The 21,023-nt window shown below is 41.1% G+C and overlaps 2 protein-coding genes across 9 annotated transcripts; both read left to right on the top strand.

Annotated features, from left to right (window-relative positions):
- The first annotated feature begins 1,427 nt into the window (after positions 1-1,427).
- Positions 1,428-12,955, top strand: znf576.1 (zinc finger protein 576, tandem duplicate 1). 6 transcript variants are annotated; one of them, XM_076737534.1, is made up of 10 exons: positions 1,428-1,598; positions 2,093-2,627; positions 3,591-4,103; positions 5,491-9,128; positions 9,233-9,497; positions 10,039-10,236; positions 10,325-10,417; positions 10,519-10,696; positions 10,903-11,110; positions 11,209-12,955. In XM_076737534.1, exons 2-10 carry the CDS (start codon positions 2,141-2,143, stop codon positions 12,490-12,492), a joined length of 6,864 nt encoding a protein of 2,287 aa, XP_076593649.1. In that variant the 5' UTR covers positions 1,428-1,598; positions 2,093-2,140; the 3' UTR covers positions 12,493-12,955. The 6 variants fall into 6 exon arrangements, with proteins under 6 accessions (XP_076593649.1, XP_076593648.1, XP_076593647.1 ...); XM_076737533.1 differs by having other exon boundaries at positions 10,322-10,417; XM_076737532.1 differs by having other exon boundaries at positions 5,491-9,149.
- A 790-nt stretch (positions 12,956-13,745) lies between these two features.
- znf576.2 (zinc finger protein 576, tandem duplicate 2) lies at positions 13,746-17,993 on the top strand. Of its 3 annotated transcripts, none has more exons than XM_076738238.1 (5): positions 13,746-13,838; positions 14,562-14,750; positions 14,844-14,959; positions 15,943-16,086; positions 16,205-17,993. In XM_076738238.1, the coding sequence occupies exons 2-5, from the start codon at positions 14,606-14,608 to the stop codon at positions 17,048-17,050; spliced, it is 1,251 nt and encodes a 416-aa protein (XP_076594353.1). In that variant the 5' UTR covers positions 13,746-13,838; positions 14,562-14,605; the 3' UTR covers positions 17,051-17,993. The 3 variants fall into 3 exon arrangements, with proteins under 3 accessions (XP_076594353.1, XP_076594355.1, XP_076594356.1); XM_076738240.1 differs by lacking the exon at positions 13,746-13,838 and adding an exon at positions 13,856-13,965; XM_076738241.1 differs by lacking the exon at positions 13,746-13,838 and adding an exon at positions 14,019-14,334.
- The last annotated feature ends 3,030 nt before the right edge of the window (positions 17,994-21,023 follow it).

Genomic DNA, 21,023 nt, shown 5'->3' with positions numbered 1-21,023 from the left:
ATTCATGCTGAAAATCACCAAGAAAGCCTAAATTGGAAATTACATAAAAAAAAAAAAAAAAAAAACACCAAACCACATGTCATGAAAGGTGTTATTAGGAGCTGATGTTTAAGATATGAGATTAAGATAGAAATTTTAAAGTGGTTTACACACACACACACACACACACATATACTATATATATTCAGTCAGGCAGTAACAGTGAGAGCAGGACTTCCGTGCATTTTGCAGCTTATACAAAAGTCATTATTCTAAGCTTATGTATGGTTTGTCAGTGGACCGCAGTCAGCATGTTGAAGCTTGAATTGAGTTTGTAGTATAAGAAATGGCTGAGTTATTAATACAGTGAGAGCTAATGGAGCTCAAGAGGCTTCCACACAATCTCATTATTATAAGTCCTGTCATTATGAGATTATACATGGCTGATCAGCTTGCCCATACTAAGCAGTTTCTAATTCTAATGTACTTTCTGCAATGCTGTATGTAATGGATGTAGGACATAAACATATTTAAGCAATATAGTAGTTCATTAAATGTGTAAATGTTAATAAAAAAGACCTTGAGATATGAACATTAATGGTGCAGTATAGTGAACTCACAGACTTCTTATCATTATTTTATGGGGGTTTCCAGGAAATTTAATAATGGGATTTTACAGTGGGTGCCTCCCTGTGGAAAAGAGTCCACATCACATGCTGCAACAGCACCACCAACTGGCTGTTACGTTTTACTTTTTCCAGGTGAGTACGAGACAGTTGTGTGTGCTTTATTCAGCCTGACTGTTGAACTATGTTGTGTCTCAGGGAGGATTTTCCCACAGTTTTCCCATGAGAATGTTATTCCATTGATTGAGACTTTAGTTGCTATAGTTAATGGCATTGCTATTGCAAGGACATGGTGCTTCATATGCTGCATGCTCAATAAAAAACAAAACAAAAAACCTTGGAGTTATCTGATGTTGATGTATCATGCTACATTAATTACGTAAATTATACATTAATTCGTTGATTATTCATAATTTAACAACTTTTTAACAAGAGCTCTACAATTGTAGATAACATAGAAATGCAATGACTTATAAAGTCTTTTAAGTTAAGTCTCAAGCCCACATCTCTGTTTCTAAGTTTAGGGATAGAAAGTGTCCTGTGGTATAAGCTACAAATTGTAAATCCTGTTGAGACAAAATTGTGATTTTTGGCTATACTCATAAAATCGACATGACTAAAGTGAATAGTTACCATTGTAATTTCTGCTGTATATATTACAAAATGTATCTTAAAATCGGGAAAAAGGGGTTAACTTGGCTAGGTGGTATCAGAGCTGCTGTGTTGAAGTCAGGTTGTGTTGTGGTTTTAACGGAGTGGACAAAGCGTCTGCTGAGGGAAGGACTGACCCGGAAAGACCACATTTCCCGTGATTCCTTTGGGCCCCTTGTCAGACGTGACGTCACGATGTCTGCAGCTCCTCCGCTGTGGCTTTGTGCTAAGCGACGCAAAGATGTTTGGGCGGACGAGAGAGCCGAGGTAACCTTAAATCTACATCCTCCTGCGTCCATACGAGCTATACGAGTGTCTCTGAAGAGGGAGGGGACGTAGAAAGTGAGTTAATATTGAGCATCTTTGGCGAAGTAACAAGACGGAAATGCTATAACATTTGCAACCCCAATTTTTATCGCAAATCAGTGAATTTAAGCTAACAGGGCTACCGTTATCCGTGTGTCTGGTTATTAGTGGAGAGAATTATCAACATGTTACAACACTTTATTCATACCAACTCAGGTGTAGAATTTGGGTCATATCACAGCTTTGAGCGGCCGCCCTCCATGTCCGCCAGTCTCCTTTGTAATACAAATGTTTTAAACCCATTCATTCGCTGGTCTCCCAGCTGTCGCCGTGTCGATAACAAAAGATGCTGTTGGCTGCTTTTAAGAAAATCAATTTGTGCAAAGACTCCGTTATAATAAAGTTGTTCGGCAAGTCTGAATGATATAAAAGACATTGTTTGGTATTTTCAGTGAGTCTTCATGTATGCGTTGGTTTACCTGAGTATTTAACAGTCAGTCTGTGTTTCTGTGTGGGACCTGATTTCATAGAAACAACATATAAACAAGTGGATTTGAGAAGCCAGGAGGCAGGGAGCCATGCAGAGTCCAACCCAGTCACACATCGGGCCAATCCCTGTGACCACAGCAACCACAGAGAAACCACTGGACATGGAGACGGAGGCTCAGCCAGCACAAAGTGAGCCAGATGCACAAGAAGAAGAGAATAAATCAGCTGCTCTTGCTGTGACTGAAACACCAGTCACCTCACAAGAAAATGGGACACAGGCAGGAACACCTACATGTATGGCAGGCACGCAAGCGGTGGGGAATGAGCCTGCTGCTGCTCAGCCACTGACGGAGCCCTCAGATAACACTGGAGGGATGGAGGTGGACTCTGCTTCAAAGCCAAGTGCCCGCATTGAACCGGTACCTGGTACAAATACAAATCCTGGGTGTGATGGACAAAAGGCAAAGAAACAGGATAAAGGTGTACGTGATGGTAGGAAATATGTACCTTCCAAGAAGGCGATGGTAGATCCTCTGAAGATGGACATGTCCAAACCACTGGTAATGCCTCTCACATGTGAGTAGGTTACCTTTCATACGTGTCATTCTATGTTACACCTCTCTGAATGAGGCAAGGATTGAGAGACCTGTTTGGTATTTGATCATTAATTGGAGTTTAGAACTATACTGTGATTTCTACAGTGCCCTGTTGCCATTGCTGTCCTTTCAGGTTAAACACACAATACTCTACTGTACAAAAATATCTTCAGTAATTAATTGTGTGCAAACACTATGATGGAATACATTTGCACAGTGGACTTTTACAAAATAAGTATGCTTTTAAAAAATGATTCCCTGTTTTGTTTTGTCATACTGAAACAGTATCAAGTCTGGTTCAACATGTAGCAGTTAATAGTTTCCAGTGTTCAGCAGCAGGCAAAAAAAATGCTGCAGGTTATAGATGGACTGGACTACTTTAGTTTGGACTGATATATTGACCCATGTCAGGTTATTGCAGATTTACTGGTATGCACATATATGTGTATGTCCACCAGAGAGCAGTGCCAAATGTTCTGCTGAGTACATACTGAGGTTTCAGTTCCTAAAAATAAATGATCCTCATCAAAAAATGTAATTTGTGTTAAGCATGTATGAAAACGATTGGCTGATAAATCAACATCATATTTTTTAAACTCTCATAAATTTATATTGGTGTCTGCCTCTAAAGTCCAGTATTGGTCATGTTTTATAGCTCCAATAATAACGTGTTTTCCTGTTTTGACTTTCCATGTGTGACAATAAATGAATGCAGCATTATTTAGCTGGTAAGGGGAAGTTGTAGACGAGGTTTGGTCTCCTTTCACAAACTGTGTTTACTATATGAAGTTGGCCTTCTGTTTCTTAAGCCACTATATTTACCCTCCAGAGCCACATTTTTCTTTTTGCAAGCCTTTATACTTACTAGAACTACTTGTCTTTATTCTAAGAATATGGAAGTATCTCATACAAGTGTCTTCCCTCCTGCCCTGTTTCCCTCTAGCATCCCAGCTCTCCCTGCAGTGCATCGAGTGCCACATAATCTTCAGTGATCACAAGAGCAAAGAGCGTCATCTGAAGTTGAGCCACCCAGCAGAATATGAACAGTGCATACTGAGAAACGCTCTTTTTGCTTGTTACGTTTGTGATCGCCACTTCACAAACTCCATAGAGCTTATGGCCCACCAGAAAGCACACATAGAGAAGAAACCATTCAAGTGTCCAATCTGTGGCCAGGCCTTCAACAAATCATCAGAGCTCACCCTTCATAAAAAAATTCATTTTGGCCTGGATGGTTATGCCTGCACTGACTGTGGCAAACCTTGCAAAACCATGACATTGCTCAAGTATCACCGCCGCACACACACAGGGGAGAGGCCTTATGTTTGCAAGGAATGTGGAAAGAGGTTCACCATGTCCAAAGCTCTGCAGAAACACATGGTGTCACACTTGCCAGAGGGAGCTGAAGGAGATGAGGTCGACACCACAGCTAAAGCACTACCGAAGAAAGATGAAGGTAAGAAAAATGTACATACTATGGGTTTCTTATTGTTTTACGTATTAAAATTGTGACATACTTTTTAGCAGCACTAGCATGCTTGGCTGTAAGCATGACAATGTTTGTTTGTCAGGCGGTCCACCCCTTTACTCCAGACTGAAATAACTCAACAACTATGGAATGGATTTCTGTGAAAGTTTGAGCAGACAGTCATGGCTCGCAAAGGATGAATACTATTGATTTTGTCGATGCTCTGGCATTTCATCTAGTGCCACCATGAGGTTCACATTTGTGGCTCTGAGTGAAATCTCCTGATGGATTGCCATGATACCTAGTCATTCAGGTCCCCCTCAGGATGAATTAGAATCACACTGTTGATCCCTTAACTTGTCATGTAGCACTATCATCAGGCCAGAATTTAAATTTGTCCAATACTTTAGTAACTAATAACATTCTCATTACCCTCAGCAGGACTTGCTGTGTTTAGTACTAATTAGTAAATTAGCATGCTAACATTTTAAACTAAAAAATAAACATTGTTGAAATTATACCTGTGGACTCTGTCATTTGTACTAAAGCACTGCTGTGCCTTAGTACAGCCTCTCAGAGCTCCTGGCATGGCTGTAGATTCTTGGTCTTGGACTTTATGATCCACCATTAGAAAATTATTAGGGATGAGGGATATGTCAGGGGGCGATTTGTTATCGTCCATTAAGTAAGAAACTTAAGTTACTGTTAATGTTTCAATAATGGAATTTCAGCCAATAATATGGGGCATGACTGAGGACAGAACACCACTTAAAGCCTGGTCTTGAATTGTGACTTTTGCCACTCTGCTTTTCTCCTCTGCTGTGCTCTCCATGTCATTGCCACACACACACACACACACACACACACACACACACACACACACACACACATATTGGAAAAGGAAGTTATGCTTCAACAATGGGATTCTCAATGGAGTGTTAAACCCAAAATTGAGTGAGAATGTGAAAAATATATATAAAAAGGTAGCACATCCCTTTTTATGTGCTACCTGGACTGAGAAGACTCAGTAGTTGAACTGAACTAGATCAACCACTGAACTAGAGAAGACTCCAGACCAAGTTTTCAAGTCAATTATGTAGCAGTAGTATCATTTCACTTGTTTATCTGGCTCACATTACAATAGAAACACACTGTCCTGTTCACTTTTTTGACTTTTTGAGTTTTATATTATTGGTTATTGTATTGGTATCGGGGCCGGAACAAACAGATAATTATCAGTTATTGTTATCAGCTCTGAAATTTCATATCGGTGCATCCTTAGAAATTATTAAAAATCTAGATAACAAACTATGTCTGTCAGGTTGCAAGAAAAATACCACAATGCATCACAACTTTCTTCTTTTACTATCTTTAGGTGCTTCTACAATGTATCCTTGTTCTGTATGCAAGGCTACATTCAAGAGTACCAAGACACGGCTACATCACATTAAAACTAAGCACAATGTGATGCCTGCTGCAGCCAGTAATGCCCTCCCAGCTGGGCCACAAGTGAAACAAAGTACACCCATTATTACTCCAATATCTATTTGCCAACCAGCACTACTACAGGTGGAGCCCAATGGACCTCTACAAAAAGTTGATGCTAATATTGACACAGAGCAGATTCGCAGACTTATTGAATCTTTGGGAAATGTGCAGAAAGTGAACCAAGTTGTCATATTGGGGCAGGTACCACCTCATGCCCCACCTCTGGAAGTGCAACGGATATCAGAACTGGCAGAACCAGTGACTTTGAATCTCAATCCACCACAAATAGATTTTATGGGACTGAAACAGACAGAATCTAAGACAGTTGAGTTGGATCCTTCAAACAACCCATGTGATTCAATGGAACAAACAATTATACTGGAACCTATTACACCAGATGGACAGTTGGAAAACCCCTCTTTCTCTGAACTAGGTTCCCACATAGCAGCAGGTGAAAATATAGAGCTAACACTCGTTCAGACTGAACAACAGAGACCTGAGGGAGAAGTAATGCATCAGATCCTTCAACAACCCGATATTAGTGCAATTCATTCTGATCCTATGGAACAAATTGTTTGTCAGAATGAGGTAGTTCTCAAACAAAACCTTGAGCAAACAGTCATATTAGAACTTACTCCCGCCTTGATGCCAATTGTGGAGCTGGAACAATCCCAAACTATGCCACAAAATGAAATCCCATCCTCCTCTCTGGTACCAACAACTGAACTAGAGCAGACTTCTGATCAGACTCCAGATCAGACTGTAATACATGAGCAGGAGACCAGCCTGCCAGTCCCACCCCTTTTGCATACAATTGAGTTGGAGCTGACACCGTTACAAAAAGAACAGGACCTTCATACTTGCCCTTTTGTTCCATCACACACTCTTACTGAAACTCCAAGTGAATCTGAAACTAATCCCAAAAAAGAGGTTGAATCACAGATACAAACAGTAAGTACAGATCCGGTTCACCCTGTGATCGATGGAGCCGCACCACAAGAGACACAGGAAAAGGATGAACTAGAACCATCTGAGAAATTGCTAGTAGATAGCAAGGAGGGTCAGGAGCAGGTGGAGAACCTGTCTGAAGTTGAGGTCACATCATCTAAAGAAGAGGTTCCACCACAATTAGAGACAAAGCAGGTGCCACAGATCTCAGAATTATCTGTGAATGTGATGTCAGCTCAAGAACTGGTGAAAGTGCGGAAAAGAAAGCCAGCCAGGGCGTTTATCTTTCAAGGATATATGCAAGAACTGGTTGGATCCATATACAAGGATGATTTACAAATTGATGTTCAGCCTGCCAAACGCCAAAGAAGAAAAAAGTCTCATCTTGTTGTCAAGTTTGGTCCACAAAACAAAGAGAAGAAAAACAAGAGGCAGAAGAAGCCATCACAGCAGCATGAGCCAATGCAGGAAGATGTGATAAGAGGTAAAACACCAACAACAAATCTCTCAGAAAAAAAAGTACCATCACAGAAGAAAGGAAGAAAGGGGAAAAAGGACAAGAAAGCAGGACATTTGGTATCTACAGGTGAAGTAAAATCACCTTCATCAACCCAAGACCTGCAGGTACAAGAAATCAAAGACGATACAAGAAAAAATAAAATTAAAAAGCAAAAAGTAGTGGCCACAAAAGGTGTTAAACATATAAGTGAGCACAAAACTGTTGCCTCGCCTGTGTTTAAAAAGAAAAAACAAGCAAAAATAATGCGGAAAGAGCCCAAGAATGCAAAGGATGGGAGGCGAAAGAAAAACCTAGCTAGAGAGGAAAAAGAAAAAAAGGGCACAGCTGTAGCAGACATACCTGGCCCACACATAACACAAGATGCTCTACTTCTGCTGAAAGGTCATAAACAACCCCAGCTGAAAGTTTACAAGTTAGATGCTTCAAAGGCATCAGGTCAGACACAAGAGACTTCACCACAGGAGTCCCAAAGAGTGTCCCAACAGAGTAAAGACAACAGACTCAAACATCCAGCAAGCGAGTCTACAAATATTCTCACAGCAGGCAGTAAGAAAAAAGGAGGAAGACCCAAAAAGAACCAGAAAGCTCTTTCATTGTTGTCCTCGCTACAGGTTTGCCATCAACCACCTGAGACAATGCCCACTAAGCCAAAGACAACCAGGAAACGTAAAGCGTCCTCAAAAGTGGAGACTGAAGGAGTGATAACCTCTTGTCATTCCAAGCGTGCCTTAGAGTGTAAGGACTGTGGGGAGAGATTTAGTGAAGTCTCATCCCTTCAGAAGCACAAGGCAACAGTGCATATCGTAGAAAGTCCTGGTCTAACTTACACCAATGGGAACGTCTTTGAGGGTGTCTCCAGGCTGGATCTTTACCAGCTTCCTAAGCAGCATGATAAGGTTGTTGGGGTGATGAATGCTGCTGCAGACTGGGATACTGAGCCTGAGATAGGAGAGATGACATTAGAAGACCGTGAGCGAAGTGTCTCTTTTCCAGCTTTGATTCCGTCCCCATCTTTACCTGTTCCACCTTCAGATGTTGAAATGAGTGCCTATGAAGATAAGGGTGAAACTAAAACAGAATCACATGAACAATGTCATATCCCTCCAGAAGTACACTCACCATCTGCACAAATTAAAGACAGTGAGAGCCCCCCAAATTTCACATCTGAGTCTGCTTTAAATATCACTGGTCAGACAAAGAGTTTGGAGACAGGGGAGCCTTTGACATCAGATGAGGACAAACGAGAAGAAGGTACCCTAAAGAATCCGAGCTCAGAAGCTGAAATCCGGGTCACGACAGATGAAGACGTTAAGGAGGATTTACTTTTTGAGGTAGATTTAGTCACTGTTGGGGAGCTCAATGAAAGAGATGATCCAAGTCGTCGTGGAGACACTGTTGCCCAAAATGAATCAAATGCAACCTGCAATTCTGAGGGTGGAAGCACTGTGCAAGTTCGTAATGAAACTGAAAAAAGTCTAACTTCACAGACTGTGTCATGCTCCACTCGTCAAGTGGAGATCAAAGAAGAAGAGGAAGAAATCTTAGTCCAGAAGAAAAAAGAAGGAGGGAAAGGAGCTGTTGTTAGGAATGCTACAAGAGGTAGGAGAAGAGGAACAGGATGTCTAAAAAGGGATGTGATATCAAAGAGAGTTTCAGTTGGAGATACTGTCAAAGGAACAGAATCAGAGAGAGAACAGGGGGAATGTCAAGTAGTTTATGAAAAACATCCTTTCACCTCTGATTCAGAAATTAATAATGAAGGTGAGGCCAGCACAAAGACTTCAAAGCCAGAGACCATGCCTGAATTCGAGGCCAACACAGCTACTGCTCCTGTCGCATCTTTGTCTTCTATGCCCTCTACATTAGAGGAATCTCCAGAAGAGCAAGTTGTGTTTGAGCTGGAGTCGGTCACCACTAGTGTTGAGGAGGTAATGAATGAAAGAGGACTGCAGCAAGGAGAGGAACGTGACAGGGACCAGTCTCCGGGCATCATACTTGAGAAGTTCCTCACGTCTAGAGAGAGAACGACTGCTGAAAGGGAGCCATGCCCGATGACAGTAAGGAACAATCAAAGACAAGTGAGATGCTGATTGTACAAATACCATACATAACGAGTGATGAATTCAACATTGCAACCTCACAACTTTTGTTTTCATTCCAGGGTTTGGACAGTGTTGGTGAGAATGAAGTACAAGTCCTTGAAAGCCAGGAGATCAAGGTTGAGGAGAATATCTCAGATCCACCACTTGTTGCAGCTGCCTCTCAAAATAAACAGAGTGCAATTGTGCAGCCACAGCATCACCGTGATATAAGGACTGTTCTGGTGAAGGAGGAGACAAGCCTTGTGCTGAGTGAGGCCACACAGGGCAGCAGACATATCCGATGGAATGTGGAGTCGGTCAACACTGAAAACACCTCCAGTCCCTGTAAGTGTTAGGCTACACTGTAGGTACATTTTAGTGCTAGTTCCACATTTTTGGAAAGATGATTCTGAGAGTTAAAAAAAAAAAAAAAAAAAAAAAAAAAAAAAAAAAGATCAATACCATTCTGATGTGCATTATATATGGAGCTGTAGTGAGTCAGTGATTAGCTTAGCTTAGTCACACTGAGGTTGCCTGGTTAACAGCGAACATATCGCAAACAAGTACTGAGCAGGTGAATAAACTGTTGTTAGACAATGCAGCTCCCTTTTGAAACCATAATTTTTTACATTACTGTTTAAAGCGAGATGTGATTACAGAGCTTGAGGGGTGTTGATGATTGGTGTAGTTTTGAACTGCTGTCTCGCCTAATGCTAAGCTAAGCTAATCACTGCCGAGCTCTAGTTTTGAAAGGTGATGATTGAATACTGAAGCTTGCACTACCGCTAGAAGTGGTAAATCCACTTTGTGGACTGCTTTCACAGTCTGTAAGCCTTTTAGGGCTTTGCCTTTTCAGAGATGGATGTTTTTGGTTCTTTGCTTTCAGTCATGGAGAGTGCGGAGACAACGAGGGACTCTCGTATCAGCCCTGAGTTCAACACCAGCCAGTGTATCTTCTACCCAGTGAAGGAGGAGGAGAGGGAGTTTCTACTGGGAGCTGCTCAGACCAACCCTGGAAATTTAACCACGACAATATCAACGGATGGCCTGCAGACAGAACATCAAGCAACAGATAGTAATTTAAGTGAGTCATTGCCTTTTCCAGTGATACTCCCCTTTTACGAAATATTATAGCAAGACTTCTTTATTAATGTTGAATCTGTCTACAGCAGATGAAGGCAGCCATTCTGCACCAGACTACCAGGAAATGAGAGTGAGAGGACTATTATCAGAATCAGCGGTCAATGACTTTGCAGATGGACAAGGTTTGTTTTTAAAATGACCAGTATTTGGAGCTGTTTGATAAAAAATGTTCATCAGACTTTAAAAAAAAAAACACGTCTGTGTATAATAATTGATCTTTCAGTTGAGGCAGATGCTGAGTGGCAACATCCACCAGACCTCCGAGACTTTCTCCTCCAGAGTTCAGATGAAGAGGATGTGGGTGGTTTTGAATTGTCTGATCCTCAGCTTGACACAGAAGCAGAAGTAATGGCTTATTTCTACAAGAACCAAACACGACAGCCCGAAGAAATGTCACAAAAGTACAGTATATCTTAATGTTTGCAGTCTTCAAACATCGTCATATTTTGCATTTTTATTGTAACGGAAACTGATCTTAAATTGGTAAATTAAGTGAGAACTCAGGGTTTTGGAGATTAATATGTTAAAAAGAACTTGGTAATTGTTCTCCTCTTGTGCGTGATTCATTGGTATTGTGCTCATGATCCTTTTGTTTTTTCTCCCTTAGTTTACCATCTTCAACGAGCCTGCTTCAAACACCAAGAGTGGAAAACAGGACAAGAGAGCCCATTGATTATTTTTCCAAATATTTTGGTTGGGACACTTGGGTAGAAATTGCCAGTTGCACAAATAAATTGTCCATCATGCCCAACCCTGTCACAGCCAGAGAGGTTGCACAATTTGTTGGGATCCACATTGCAATGGGAACTTTGAAGGTTCGTGCTCTGTTGTGACCCTTTTCATGAATGTTTACTCGCCTGTTAGTTTGACGCCAGACCACTAAAGGTTTATTTGGTCTCTTGCTGTTTTTCAGTTTCCCAGTCCAAGGCTGTACTGGGAGGACTTGACTAAGGTGCCCTTGATTTCTGAAGCCATGCCACTTTCCCGTTTCCTCAAGCTGTCTCGCATCTTGAAGCTTGCTTCTCCCGCGAAGGATCCGGTCAACAGCAATGTTAAGGAAGGAAGACATGAGAGTGACTTTCTCAATGTACAGCACAGCAAAAATCTCTCAAGCAGTCAGAGTGACATTTCTCAGCATACCAACGGGCAAAGGCAACAGGACAGGCCAAATAACCTGAATGGTTCACAGACTGATCCCCTGTGGAAAGCTCAGCCATTACTGTGCCGTTTCAAAGCAGGGTGTCAGTCACTGAGACGAGGCGGTGACTATGCAGTGGACCAGTATCCACTTCCTTTAACTGGGAAGATGCACAATAAGAAAATGTCTCTCCACTGTACTACATTAATTGGATTTGGCGGCTTGCTCTTACATGTGGATCTTAAATTGGGTCTGTCCGGCAAAGAAGATGCTGTAGAAAAAATGGTTCCCAAAGGTAGCATGGTGTTTCTTTGCAAACAGGAGCTTTCCACCCCTGCTATGTTGGAGCGTCTGTTGGTCGCTGGGGTTCATGGTGCAGGAAGGGTTGGAGGAGCACGAGGACAGATCGGAGATGAGTTCGTAAGCTCGGATGGGAAGCTGATGTTACGCAGATCAAACTGTGGCTTCATACTTTCTACTGCTGGAAACGGCCAGAGGAGCATGGCCTCACTAATTGACAACTTTGAGAAGGCCCAGATGTCTGCTCATCTCAACAAAGATCTGCTAAATCTTTACTCTATCCCTCTCACTGCCTCAGCCCCAACCTGCTGGCCTCAAGCGGTGCTCTGGTACCTAACAGATCTGGCTTTAGTAAATTCCTGGCTCCTATACAGAGAGGATCACAGGGCAGCATCTGCACCTTTGACTCTCATGGCCTTCAGATTGGAGGTTTCCAAGGCTTTGATCCTCTCCAGCGGCTCTGATACCCAGGACTCAGTTCCCCCTCAACCCCCGACAGAGAAGGTTCACGCAACAAATGAAACCCCCAGTCCCAGCCTGGTGGAGGAAAGTCCTCTTCCAGATGCAGCCACACGGTACGATGGCTCAGGTCACTGGCCAGAGCAGCTTGGGGAGGGAGAAGGGGGGAGATGTCGATTCGGAGACTGTCAGAGAACATCTCGAGTGCTATGCCTTAAGTGCTGTGTCTTTCTTTGTATCTCACGCAACCACAACTGCTTTTTGAATTTCCATAATCAAGGGAGTTCAGGAAAAGAGTAGTGTCCGCTACAGACTTTACCATTTCTTTTTCAAAATTTTACATTCTAGCTTAGAATGTAACTGTGTTTTTGGCATATGTAAACCCAGCAAATCAAAAAAAGAAAAAAGAAAGTATCTGTACTATCCTCACAACATTTCCATGATGCCTTCCGCTGGCAGCGTCATTATTCTGTAGGCTTATTGTGCTGCAGTTTTAAAAAGAAATGCTTTGTGTTGTGGCTTGTGATGTTTTTGAGCAAGTGTGAAAATGAATTTCCCTTCAGAAGGAAATGTAAAAAATACTCATAGCCATACATTTTGTGCTGCAAAATAAGAAGAAAAGTTACCATGATGTTTTTTTTACTACTTATTTTAACCTGACCTCATTTAATTCTATAATGAGCTTGTTTTTGGCTCCATAAATTTGAACATTATTTATTTGAAAATTTGATTGTTTCAGGAAACAATAAAAGGCAGATGAACGAAACACATGCAATGTTGCTGGGGTTTTTTTTTCCCTTTTTTGAAGAAGAAATGTTTGACAGCAGACATTTTGGTATACAGTATTTAATAAGTCATATGTATCCCACATAAAGTCATAAAGGTAATGTTACAATAGAAAGAACTGTACATTGAATATAGACACATACTCCAGAGGTGCTTCATAATACAGGGATATGAGATAATAAATACAAAGAATATTGTGTACAGAAATAGCGTGAAGGGTGCATATAACTTAGAAATGGACTGCAAAGTTTTGAGGCCAAGCTTTTGCGTGGCTAAACATGAAATATAACGGTGAGTAAATATAATGCGTGGGGGTAGGAGGTCAACAAAACAATTCAGCTACAGGGAATGAAAATAAAGTACTTTTGACGAAGTTGTTTGGGTCACGTGACTGAGATCAACCATAGATTCAAACTGAATAGAAAAGGAACTCAGTTCAAAAGCACGTCCAGAAAGGTGTTCTTGTCCTGTTGTGTGTTTTCGCATGTTTTATTAGTTATTACAGTATATTAACAGGTATGGTAACATTTTGGACCAGAATCTTTTTTTTTATAGTACCGTTGAACTGTAGACTTATTAAGTCATTTACATCGTTTCCATTGAAGGTCTGTGTTTTTCCTACACTCACTACGATGCGAAGTGTTGCACTGTATCAGCTACGGAACGACAAGGCTTTATTTTATATTTTAATGTTTTGTCTAAACATTACCATTTAAAACATTGAATTGAGGACTCTCCGGCAGCCATCTTAGTTGTACCAACGGCTATCGCAACCATACACCAGGAAGTGTCCGATCTATCAGTTGTACTTCTCTAGGGTCAACTCTCCCAGTCAAACTACCTTCAAAGAGCGGTCAGAGGTAACGAAAACGTCTACTCAGTCTTACATTTGCTAGTTAAATCATGTGCTTTAGGTATAGAGACTGCTGTACGCCACATTGATACATAGCAGATGCATGCAAGCGCCAAACAATGAGTTAAAACTTGGTGTGTGAAAAGGCACGAAAAGTCTTCGATCCACTTTGAATGGCAGCCAGTGTTGTTAGCGCTAACCAGTAGCAGCTAGCTAGCGGTAGCCCACTCGGTAGGCTGGTATTTAATGATTAGCGTTAGCTACGTGCACAGACATTAAACTAAAGCCATCACCAATTCTGTAAACCGTCCCAGTTTACCAGCTTAGACCCGCTAAGGCATTTTATTCAAAGAACCGAAGGCCGGATGCTCGTAGGCTTTCACGGAGCTAGTTAGCTTAGCTAGCGGCCTTAAGGCAGGAACGTTACGTTAACCAAGATGAGCTGAAACTTGAGTGATCCCTGTGGGGAAACTGAACTAACAGTGAAACGACCCTCTGGCTGTGTACGTTGTGGTTTCTGTAACCAAAATTATTTTACGGTTAGCGTTACTTCAGCCTGATTAGCAGGGGAAGTCATTTATATGGTGTCATCTGTTGAATTTAACGATTTGTATGGGCTAAACGTGATGTTATGTTCCCGATGTTATCCAAACTGCTGTTATTTCCTTCAAGCATGCATCCATAGTTTTATGTTGTCTTTGTTTCTGCGTTTTTCTTTAATTGAATCCAGGGAAGTTATTGTGAGTGCCTGTTGAGACCACCCATTATACCAGGATGGACTCGGAGATTTTGAACATAGAGGAGATAGTGATGGGACGGGGATTACCAGATCCATCTCCAGAAGTGCCCCCTGAAAAGCCAGCAGAACCATACAAACCCATTACTTTGAATGGACCTCCTGCACCCCCCGTTCAGTCTTGTAAGTATTACAGTGGTCACAACTTTAACTCAGTTTCTCTGAAAGCAATTTAATTTAACGTTGTCTGTATTGTCTCATCTCCCTCCTTTCCAGACCAGCATGAAAATCTGCAGTGTTTCCAGTGCTTCATCACTTTCTGCAGTGCCAAAGCCAAGGAAAGGCATATGAAGAAGAGCCACCGGGAAGAGTACAAGCAGCAGCTTCAGCAGGTACGCTTTACAACGTCACTTCAGTCATTTCACTTGAAATGGGTTGTCAAATTTGACAAATTGTGCTTATATATACATACCAGTGTACATTTAATTGTCGTTTAAGGCAGGTTTTCATAAACACAATCTGCTGTCAGCCCTACATGCTGACACTGAGTTGTATGATCTTTCTTCTATTGCACTACCTGATCCTTTTCATCTCTAATTTTCTGTGAACATGCTTACATAGTTAAATGAACCAGGTTTCTTATATTTCACCCGTTATTTTCTGGTTAATATAAAAGCACAATCTGTCATATTCTGTGATCTTTAATCTTTTATATTGCTCTTAAGTTCATTACATTGCAGTGCAAGGGAAAAAAATGATTGTGACAAAGAGCCGAAGTGCATTCACTTGTTAAAATTATTTTGTGAAACTGAGATCAATATTTCGCAAAATATGTATTAAGTTTGATGTGGCGTGATTCAAGAGGATGCACACTGTACATCACACCCTGATTCCAAAAAAGTAGTGGAATGCTCCAAAAACACCTGTTTGGAACAGTCCACAGGTAAATGGGTTCAATGGTAACAGGTAATAGCATCATGATTGGGAATGAAAGGGGCATCCTGGAAAGACTCAGTCGTTCACAAGCAAGGATGCAGCGAGGTTCACCGCTGTGAAACACATGCTTGTATAATGGATATTAACACATGGGCTCAGGAACACTTCATGAAAGTGTTGTTGGTAAACACAGTTTGTCTGCAAATGATTTTATTCTGCTTTTATTTGCATTTTACGCAATGTCCCAACTTTGTTGGAATCTGTGTTTCACACTTTTAGACATATTTACTGTGTTAGTTGTCGATAACCCTCAATAACCCAAGATAAACTCCTGCACATCATGTCCTTGGCTGATAAAGTCAGTCCGATAACTTTAAGATTTTAGTTCTCGATCTTAAATTGTTTTAACTTTGGACCCTCTTTCTTTGTGTCTGCCTAGGGAAACACACTGTTCACGTGCTATGTGTGTGACCGCACATTTCTGTCATCTGAGGAACTGACGCAGCACCAGCCAACACACAGCAAGGACGACAAGCCCTTCAAATGTGTTCACTGCAAAGAGAGCTTTAAAACATTCTCTGAAGTGAGTAATTTGTCACTGACTGAGTATTAAAACTAAATAAGTCCATGAATTCCAAAATAAAAATATTCAGCACATTCTAGTTCATGCTAAATGTTTCTGTTACTTGTCATGTTTGCAGCTCACGGCCCACAGAAGACAGGTGTGTCCAGAGAGACAGTTGGTATGTAAAGATTGCAATGAAACCTTCAGGAGTGCTGGACTGCTGCGTACTCATCGCCTGACCCAACATCCCCGCCCAGACGTAGAGACTGCAGAACAGCCGGAGGACCCTGCAAAAACCCACCGTTGTAAGAAGTGTGGTCAGGGCTTTGACACGGAGGCAGAGCTGGTAGCACACCAGGAGAAGTACCCTGAAGGTCAGCAATGCAACGGCAGTGCTTCATCCATCAAGAAACGTGGACGACCTTCCAAAGCCGAAGACCTGGCAGCTGCTGAGAAAAAGGGAAAGCGGAAAAAGAAGGATGAGGCAGAAGCACCTGAGGAGCCAGTGAAAGCCAGCAGCACATCAGAGTCAGTGGCAGCACCTCCAGCAGAGGAAAAAGGAAAAGCAGGTGGAGCAAAGCGCGGCCGTCCTTCTAAAGCAGCAGCAAAATCAGAAACGGAAGACAAAAAGAGCGTCGAGGACGACAGTCAAGCTCCAGGAAAGGAGAAGAAACCTAAAGTCGATCCCGCCGCGTCTCGTCAGCACCCCTGTCCTGAATGTGACCTCACATTCGCCGGCCTGATTCAGCTCCGCGCTCACAAGAAGGAGAAACACACCCCGCGAAAAGCCCACCCCTGCGAAGAATGTGAAGAGAGCTTCGCCCGTCCGGAGCAGCTAGACGCCCACATGTCGCGGGCTCACGCCGTGGGCCGCTTTGCCTGTCCAACCTGCGGGAAGAGCTTTGGTCGTGAGCGCACTTTGAAAGCGCACGAGAAAAGCCACCCCGAGGAAAAGCCTGACAACCCAAGTGCAAAGAGATAATTGAAACACCGGGACCTTGCGTAAAGTGTATGGTTTTTGAAGATTTTAGTCAGGAATAGTCCTTTTTCTTCTAACGTTGGAGATCTGGTGATGGTTTCAGATGAGTCTGGAATGGTTTTAAGAATGAAGTTTTAGCAAGTTTGGATTTTAAGTTGAGTTTTGATCATGAGCTGTTGATATTTTGGACAAACGGACACTCATAAATTGACTAACCAAATGTTCAATCCATCTATTACAACCTTTGTCACAAAAAATAGTTCATTTGTAAAAACATAAACTGTTTTGATTAACTTTTTAAATGATTTGTTTGAGTTTTTTTAAGCTTGAAATGCGTGTGGTGTGAGTTTATTACTCGGTGTCTTGAGTTGTTCAACCCACTTTGTGGTTAAAAAATTGTTTTTTCCTTTTTTTTTTAACAGATTGGGTAAGTACATATTAGAAGCATATTAGATGGCAGATAGATGCTATGTTTGAATGTTTAGACAGTTTGTTAAAAGAAATGTGTAATGTACAGCTTCTGGTTCATATTTTTGCATTTTTTACACTTAATATTTTGATTATGTTCCTTTCTAATTTAAGTGTCATTGAGGAAGAATTTTAAAATAACATGAGTAAGTTCTGCTAAAAGTGTATTTTGGCTAAGTGCTCCTGATTCAGTGTGGAGTGTTTGGCTTGTGGGCAGAAGTGATCCACTATAATCCTGGTTTGTCCTACGTTAAAATTTACTCCTTTATTTTTTTCCCCACTTATTAGAATAATGTTTCATGTCTTAGACATTTCTTAAATGGAACTCGTGGCTCTTTAATGCCTTAGGGTCCCACAAGGAACTGTGTATATCATGTGTTATTCACTGATTTGGATTGTTTCTCTCCCCTGCAATGTGTCTGGACACTGCAAAAATGTAATAAAACATGCTATCCCCAGGGAGGCTGCTGAAGAAGAATGACTGGCCTTTTTCTCTTTTTTCTCAAATCTAATGCAGGAATCTGACGTGATTTTGTATTTGTGTGACAAACATGATTTTTATTCTTAGAATAGGACATACCCTGAATTTCACAAGTTTATCTATTAGCATCTCATTTAATTGTTTAATATTAATTTAGATGGCCCTTTTCTACCTACAAACAGAGTATTGACAGTAATAATAATCCAGTCATCTCACACATAACACTGCAAATACTTCAGGCACTTTCTGCATTTTTTGCTGATAGTAGTGTAATAGTAATATCAGTATAAAAGTAAAAATACTGTCCTGCAAAATTAGGACAAAAATCAGTGTTCTCATTATATATGTTCGTTACTTTGTACTTTGTCTGCTTGATGTTACTTTGGAACTTCACTACATTAGAGGAAAATATGATTGATAACTTCAGTTTCTAGTTACTTTGCACATTTATATGAATAGTATAAAACATAAATCAACTAAAATTATGACCTATTATTAAGCATTAAGTGTACACAGTAACGTCAGTAAAATTAGCTCCACCTTAATCAGCTGCAACATTAAAGTGATGAACACAATTTTTCAGAAGTCATAATCCAATAATATAGAAGAATCTGAAGTAGGCCATTCTGCACAATGCATGCTTTTATTTTTGGTACTTTCAGTTCGATTTGATGCTCATACATTTGCTTAAGTTTTTGAATGCAGGACTAAGTATTTTGTAGTAAACACTGCACTGTAATATTGACACTTACTCCATTTAAAACTCTGAAGACTTCTTCCACCATTGTTTACAAGACTTTGTCATATTTTACAAGCTCATATGAGAATTCTTTTTCAACAAAAGTACAATATTTCCCTCTGAAATAATAGAGTAGTAGAAAGCAGCAAAGTGTTACCTTTACCCAAAGCTTTTGTCAGGCTATGAAATATTTCCGTGGATTATGTGTGTAATTATAAAAGGTATCTTGTTCCAGTTAAGACATTATCTGGTAGCCCCTCCGGTTGGTCTGAGGGACATGACTGATTTCTGTGAAACATTGCAGAAAACAAATGTTTTCTTACCATTAAATGAAGCTTCCCCCACCTGACGATACGCTGTGCTGCTTGAGCCGCGGGTCGGGGTGCTGCTTTAATTGAATTTTAAACAAACCGATTTTTGCTGCTGATACCATAAACTTCCTGACTATTGTCACAAGACTCCTGTTCCTGTATCTCCATTTTATTCTCTTACCACCACACTTTTTATTTTGTGATCTTCAAACATAAACACTCTTCTTACCATCCTGCAATATATGAAAACATGATTTTAAGTCATAAGAAGTCCCTCCATGCTGGTGATAATCTTGTACTGAATCAGATGACATTTTACAAATAGCCTACATTTAAACTGTTAATCATTGCACGAATACTTTTATTTCATGCTCATTAACTTCTGTTCTGTGGCTCTCAAACAGTCTCGTGTGTTTCCGCTTGTTCTCCTCTCTTCTTTAAATGTCAACGTTTGTTGCATCTTCCTGAATACTTTGCTGGTTATGCAAAATCACTGTTTAGGGACAAGCTTGCTGCCGGCTAGCACAGTACACTATGTAGTTCTTATTTGCAAGACTGAGACTCAGAAGTCCAGGGACACTACAGGCAAGGGACTGATCAAGTTTTCCATACAAGATGATCAGGAGAGAAAGTGTCTGTTTAACTTCATCATCTGTTATCAGCAGTTTTCTTTTTGTATTTTTAGAACGTTTGTGTCGCTCTTTTGCTGTCATGAAGTATCTTTATGTTGTTGAACACCAAAACAATTGAATTACATTGACATTACTGAGTCATAGTATATCTGCAAATCTGGCAACCCTTATTCTAGGCCTGCAGTACATGGAGATAGCCTTCAGCGATTTTATTCTCTGAATTGGCAGAGACAGATGAGCAGCCACAATGTTCAAAGTTCAGTTTGAGTATTAAGTCACTCAGAATATTTGCTGCTGATGAGCACCGAGTCTACAGAGGGACTTTACTCCGTTCAGTGCTTTCAGGGAAATCTAAAGTCTTTTTGACTGTTGGTGGAGCAAATAACAAACAATCCCAAGCAAACTGTGAACCAAGTGACCGGCAAAACGCTTAGTCAGAGACAGAAGGCTGTTATTTACCGAGGAACACGAGAACAGACGTGGTCGAGGCAGGTTTGGCAACGAGAGATCAGTCCAATCGTAAAACTGAAGAGTCTTGCATGGACAAGAAGAACAAAGTGGGTGTGAGTGTGGGAGAACAGCTTAAATACTGGGCTGATTAGGAAGGAGGCTCAGGTGAGGATCAGGTGAGTGGGAAAAGTGGGCGTGGCTGGCAAGGAGAGTGAGAGTGGAAAAGTACTGGATGAGCACATGAACAGATGAAGGGAAATGGCAGCAGGTAAGAGACTGAAGGCACTGTGAGGGCTTCATTTAAAATGTTTTCCATCATACAGGATGACATCCTCTGCCATACCGACAGAACATTTAAAAATATATAATAGAGCACAATATAATACGATATAAAATGCATGTGTGGTCTAGACCCAAAATTTCTGACTGGTTTTTCTGAATGGTTTGGTTCTGAATTCTGAATGGTTTGGTTGAGAGAATATTTAGAATAATGACAAGAAGAAAACATGGAGACTGGAGCAAGAAGGTGACCATTTGATCTTCTGGCACGTCAACAGGTCAGAGGCTCTCCATCAATCATGCCTGAGAAACAGGCACCCTTTCCCTCAAAAGGTCACCCATGGGTGCCATAAAAATGGTCTGTAGAAAGTGATCCTCTACCACACCGTCTACACAGTACAAAGGAGTAATGCAGGAATACACTGTGGCATGTAAATGTGGTGCTTTTGTAAAGTTCAACGTGATGGATCATCCTCACAAATGCATCACAAAATCATTAATCAGCACCTCACTTTTATCTGATCTGCAAGTCAACACATGACGGTGAAAAATGCAAGCACTCCAAATCCTTTTCGTCCTTCTTTGAGCTGAGTGTCTGTGTAGCTGTTCCTTTGCT

This window comes from Chaetodon auriga, chromosome 8 (genome assembly GCF_051107435.1).
Source record: "Chaetodon auriga isolate fChaAug3 chromosome 8, fChaAug3.hap1, whole genome shotgun sequence".
In the NCBI taxonomy this organism is placed as follows: domain Eukaryota; kingdom Metazoa; phylum Chordata; class Actinopteri; order Chaetodontiformes; family Chaetodontidae; genus Chaetodon; species Chaetodon auriga.
This window is presented reverse-complemented; position numbering and strand designations above follow the sequence as displayed.

Coding starts and splice junctions, on each gene's coding strand:
- znf576.1 (XM_076737530.1), top strand. CDS start 2,141: ATGCAGAGTCCAACCCAGTCACACATCGGGCCAATCCCTGTGACCACA. Junction 9,150..9,232: donor TAAGGAACAATCAAAGACAA/GTGAGATGCTGA, acceptor TTTTCATTCCAG/GGTTTGGACAGTGTTGGTGA. Junction 10,237..10,321: donor AGCAACAGATAGTAATTTAA/GTGAGTCATTGC, acceptor ATCTGTCTACAG/CAGATGAAGGCAGCCATTCT.
- znf576.2 (XM_076738238.1), top strand. CDS start 14,606: ATGGACTCGGAGATTTTGAACATAGAGGAGATAGTGATGGGACGGGGA. Junction 14,751..14,843: donor TGCACCCCCCGTTCAGTCTT/GTAAGTATTACA, acceptor CCTCCTTTCCAG/ACCAGCATGAAAATCTGCAG. Junction 14,960..15,942: donor ACAAGCAGCAGCTTCAGCAG/GTACGCTTTACA, acceptor GTGTCTGCCTAG/GGAAACACACTGTTCACGTG.